Here is a 5,851-nt window from a genome sequence, read left to right as displayed (position 1 = left end):
TATTTTAAAAATTTATCTAGAATATTTGTTTATTTATTATAGAAAATTAATTATAGAAAATTATTTTTATGATAAGCTTGTTGGGATTAGAAAAATTATTTATAAAATTATTGTTTAAAATTAAAAAAAGCATTAATTGAAAAAAAATATATTTTTATATAATAATTAGTAATTATTAATATGATAATTTAAAAAAAAAATTCTTTTTTTCCACTTAACAATTATTTGAAGTTTATATATAAAGCTTCAATATGGAACATCCTCACATTTAGTTTTATTTGGTACTAGAACTGTTTTTATTCCTAATTCATCATATTTCCCAAAACGGAAAAAAAATTCCTTTACATTAAAAAATAATCATTTAAAATGATCTTTCATTTGTTTCTCTTGCATTAATCATTTTTTTTGAAACATTTGTCTAAATTCAATCAGGCAAACATTTAATCTATCCTTGTATATAAATATGTTAAGAGCATGTTTACAATGGTATTTAGAACCAATATGCGATAGCTTGGTTTCTTAGAAAGATTTGTGTAACCTACTTTCCTCTTGTACATATTTTTTGGTATTCACAGGTATTCGCACATCGATTGTTCTGGACATGGGGTTTGCATTGATGGTGTGTGTACATGTGATGCCACATGGACTGGTGAAGCCTGTGAAATTCAAGTTTGTCCGAATAACTGTTCCCATAGTCATGGACAGGGCGAATGTAATCGGGAGAGTCATCATTGTGATTGTATGCATGGCTTCAAGGGTGAGATTTTCTATCAAAAAAAGTTACCTAATGTATTTTGGAAGATTTAATTTATTTTGTTCTATATTTTTATGAATGTTTCTAAGAGAATTGGATAATTATATATAATTTTATGATTTTTTTTTTTGCTTATGGAAAAGGATATAATTAATTAGTTTTTTTTGGGTTATGAATAGATTGCTTAGCGTGATGGAAGAGTGTAATGATAATGCCAATAATGTAGTAATTGTATAATTTAGTATAATATAGTAATAATATTACATTTAATATATTTATAATTTTGAAAAAGAAAAGGAAAGAAATTTAATATACTGTATAATGATCCAATTAATTTCTACTATCTTCTTTTTAAAAATCAAATGATTTAATCTGTAATTCATATGTATAAATTACTATATAAATATACATTTATATAATTATATATTATTAATATATATTTAATTATAAAATTATACATTAATTTATTATTATTACATATTGTATATTATTTATTAACTTTATATTTTTTCAGGTTCTGATTGCAGTCAAAGAAGCGACCGTGGATTCTGGGAAAATGTATTCTATACTGACTTCTCACCTGAAGGCTCGGCTAGTCATTGCTCTATCGTTTGGAAAGATTCTTTATATATAGTTGGTGGTGAAAGTTTTCATCGCGCTAAAATGATTTACGTGTACGATTTCAATGGAAATGTCTGGGAGACCCCTCATGTCGAAGGGAAGGTTCCTCAACCTCGATACGCTCATTCGTGTATACTTTTCGGTGATAAAATATTCATGTATGGTGGTGTACTGCCTAATTCTACGGTAACCAATGAAATCTGGGCATTTGATGTCTCGGCGAAAGTCTGGGAGAATGTAACCGTACACGACAAGAGCAACAAAACTATGCGTGGTCCTTTAAAGGTGATTTGATAATTTCCTTCATGAATTCGTTTTTGTATCTATAATTTCTATAATTTCTATAATATTTTGAGTTAGCTTTAAGTATGTATATACAAGTAGTTTTTAGTTTTTAAATTGAAATTTTTCTTACTTAAAATTATATTAATATAATTATCATAATTGTTACATGTATGTAATTTTTATATTTTTCGATTTTTATTAATTTTGTTTGATTACGTTTTTTAATTTGTTTATATTATTTTGGTTGTTTTTTTATATTCTTAATTTGATTATTTTCACTTTTAATTTTTTTCTACAAAAATAATATATATTTAAATATTTTAAAGAATTTTATCCTATTCTCGTAACTTTATTAAGAATAAATAGTTAAATTTTTTTAAACTTTATCAAATAGAAAGAAAAGAAAGAAAAAAAAGTGAAGAGAAAAATATTATATAAATCGTTAAAATTTTCTTGTATAACTATACTTAGCTACTATTAAGAAAACAGAATTTTATCATGTTGCAATCTTTAATGGATTAATGCTGTAATTGATGTTAATCAAATATTTTTTCTCATAGAATATTATGTATAATGAATATCTTAATATGCTTTAATAATATTTTTTTAGCAATATATTAAATATATTAAGCCATATTGAATGTGCGTGTTTTTAATACATTATTTTACACAGGTAGCCGGACATTCTGCAACTCTTGTACAAAATCATGGAAGAAAAGAAAAAATGGTAGTAATATTCGGATATTCACCTCAATATGGTTATTTGAATGAGATTCAAGAATATCATTTGGGTACACGTGAATGGCAAATCGTAGACACAATTGGATTCCCTGTGAAAGGTGGTTACGGGCATAGCTCCGCCTATGATACATTAACAAATCTCATTTATGTATATGGAGGATACGTATCAGAATCGCAGACCACACAGGTCTTAACTAGTCGATTGTACTCTTATGATCCTAATTCTCGTCAATGGACATTGCTTACGGCTGCCCCATCAGCTCGTTTCTTTCACACAGCTGTGTTCATTTCTGGTGGTTTGATGATTGTCTTTGGCGGTAATATGCATAACGATACGCAACATTCGGATGGAACGAGATGTTATTCGGCAGATACGATCGCATATGATGTCACTTGTGATTCCTGGCATCAATTTCCTATGCCCAAAGAGATGACCGACCTGCCCAGGTATGGACACAGTGCGACTGTGTTTGAGAAGTCAATGTATATCTATGGGGGATTCGATGGACAAATGTTGTCTGACATGACAAGGTAGAATATTTATACAATACATCTATCATATATAATTATTATTTATTATTATTAATTATAAATATATATAATTATAAATAATGTAGTGATAGAGAAATTTTTACGGATTTCAATTAAAAGAATAAGAATAAAAATTTATTTATTATATTTATTATTATATAATATATAATATAAAATATATTTATTATATTTATTAGGTATACTCCAGGAAATTGTGAGCATTTAACAAATCAAAATCATTGTTTAAATGCAAGGACAGGCGTGAAGTGCGTGTGGGATAAAAGAGAAAATCGATGTATACAGATCACCAAGATAGCTCGACACGTGCTTCTTAACGATGACATGCATGATGGAATTTATATGAGATGTCTGGACGATACTCCGCCTCGTGGGATGACATCTCACAAGGAATTATGCAAGCTGCTTACGGATTGTGTGGCTTGTGTACAAACATCATATAATTGCATATGGTGCGGTAAGAGTTGCTCGCACGAAATTTGCCGAGACAACGCTAATGCACCTCCGACCAAGGCTATCAGTAATCTAGATCAATGTGATGCTCACACAGCCATTAAATGTTTGCAGTTGCATACATGCCATGCGTGTTCTAGTAATCCACACTGCATCTGGTCTTGGTCAAATGGACCTGATCGATGTAAACCATATTCGAAAGCTCGAGAAGTAAGTATTTGAGTAAAAAAGTTATTGTTCGCTATATTTGCTACAATTAGAGCAAGTTCGATAGTGATTCAAATCTTACTATTCGCATTTATAATCATATAGATAAAATGAAAAAAATATTTGATGTTATAGTTTGGTAGAATCACTCTTCCATCTTTTTTCTGTAATCATAGATATTCATTAAAGAATTTTGCATATATATAGTGATTTATTGATTATATTAGATGGTAGATTTTAGTTGTTTTGCAAGATTAGTAAACAACCAATTTTGCTTCAAATATATATTTATATATATATGTAAAATATATAAAAGAAAATGAATCTATATACAAATATTTACAGCAAGTGACCATTTTAAACGGAACTATTCAAGCACAAAGATTGTCCATAGATTCTTGTCGCAGTCCATGCGTAGACTATACTTCCTGTAAAAATTGCACAGAATCAGATTGTATTTGGTGTCAAAATGAGAAAAAATGTGTGGACAAAAATGCATATCCTGCAAGCTTCCCTTATGGACAATGTCGTGAATGGACAACGGTTGATTCAAAATGTCATCCCACGGAAACGGGAAAAGAATGGTGTACATTTTATTCATCTTGTGCAGCGTGCCGATCTGATCCTGGATGTGGATGGTGTGATGACGGTTCTGGGACAGGAAAAGGATTGTGTTTGCCAGGTGGAGCTCGTGGTCCAAGCAGTAAAAGCTTGGACACTTGCTCAATCGAACGATGGTATTTTACAAAATGTCCTAGTAAGTGCATTATAATTAAATAATAAAATTGATTGTGGTGTTTAAAGGTGACATGTACTAATTCTCTTTACATTATAATTTTAGCTTGTCAATGCAATGGTCACAGCAAGTGTCTTTCGAATAGCAGTATATGTATTCAACCATGTGGAAATTTGACTTATGGACCTCATTGCGATAAATGTATTCCTGGTTACTATGGAAATCCATTAAATGGAGCCACTTGTCAACGTAAATTCATTCTATCCTACGTAATATAATTTTTTAAATAGATTCTTAAATTATATTTTCTTGTTACAGCATGTTTTTGTAATAATCAAGGCACACAATGTACCAGTGAAACGGGTAAATGTTTCTGTACAACGAAAGGCATTATTGGAGATCATTGTGAACGATGTGACGTGTCTAGCCTTTATCATGGAGATCCTACTAATAAAGGATCTTGTTTTTGTAAGTTTTTTTTTTAATATTTCTCTTTTTTCATTCATTTAATATTTTCGAAGATACAGATTTCAATTTAAAATTCTTTTACAGACGATTTGGCTATTGATTATCAATTTACATTCAATTTAAGTAAAAAAGAGGACCGTCAATACAGAGCGATTAATTTTAAGAATTCTCCGCCAAAACCTGATATTGATGCAGAGTTTTCCATTACGTGTTCTGTTCTGGCTAAAATGAACATCACGGTGAAAAGAGCAAACACACCGGAAATGCCAGTCATTCTTGGCGCAAATTGCACGACTGCAATGTATAAACATCGTTTTATTAAAGATGGTTATGGTTTCGGTAGTGAGAACAATAATACATTGACCACATTCTATGTATATGTGTACGACTTCCAACCGCCGGTGTGGATTCAAATTTCTTTTTCACAATATTCCAAACTCAACTTGCAGCAATTCTTTATAACATTTTGCACGTGAGTATTTGAAACTTGATGTCAAAATAAACTAAATATATGGTGAATGTATTGATTATCTGTGTTATGTGTAGAAATTAATAACAAGATAAACGACATTGTGATTTTGTTCATTATTTTTTTTTTTTCAAAATTTCCTACGCTTTTGTGTTGTCCTAAGCCTCAGGCAGTATTTACTTGTAAACTAGAGATTACATGCCTAGGTGCTTCCTCGCTCTACTGTTGGTGGCTGCTGTTCTTTGGAAAATCAAGCAAAAATATGATATGTATAGAAGAAGACAGAGATTGTTTGTAGAAATGGAACAAATGGCCAGTAGAGCGTTTAGCCAAGTTTTGGTAGAAATCGAGAGGCGGGACATCGATAATTCTGACTCGGAGCGAAGTGAGTCCGAATTAGTAAATTGCCGCAAAAAGAAAAAGGTTAATATTTAATTATTTAGCTATATAAAAAAATCATATATGAAATATATATACAACATAACAAATTTAATAAAAAATATAAACATAATTATATATATATAATTATAGATAAATATTTATAAAATAAAATTATTAAAATCTATTT

General features: G+C 29.7%; 1 protein-coding gene across 4 annotated transcripts in view; it reads left to right on the top strand.

Annotated features, from left to right (window-relative positions):
* LOC102672238 (attractin) overlaps positions 1-5,851 on the top strand; it is a 24,146-nt gene that overhangs the window by 16,166 nt on the left and 2,129 nt on the right. For 3 of the 4 annotated variants that reach the window (XM_031515061.1, XM_031515062.1, XM_031515063.1), the window contains 9 exons: positions 576-757; positions 1,269-1,660; positions 2,334-2,932; positions 3,130-3,613; positions 3,956-4,367; positions 4,452-4,595; positions 4,665-4,814; positions 4,899-5,286; positions 5,475-5,706. In XM_031515061.1, the coding sequence (XP_031370921.1) occupies positions 576-757; positions 1,269-1,660; positions 2,334-2,932; positions 3,130-3,613; positions 3,956-4,367; positions 4,452-4,595; positions 4,665-4,814; positions 4,899-5,286; positions 5,475-5,706 (2,983 nt within the window). The remainder of the gene's footprint in view (positions 1-575; positions 758-1,268; positions 1,661-2,333; positions 2,933-3,129; positions 3,614-3,955; positions 4,368-4,451; positions 4,596-4,664; positions 4,815-4,898; positions 5,287-5,474; positions 5,707-5,851) is intronic. The other variant, XM_006609211.2, reaches the window with a different exon arrangement.

This window comes from Apis dorsata, unplaced genomic scaffold, assembly GCF_000469605.1.
Source record: "Apis dorsata unplaced genomic scaffold, Apis dorsata 1.3 scaffold_52, whole genome shotgun sequence".
NCBI lineage: Eukaryota > Metazoa > Arthropoda > Insecta > Hymenoptera > Apidae > Apis > Apis dorsata.
This window is presented reverse-complemented; position numbering and strand designations above follow the sequence as displayed.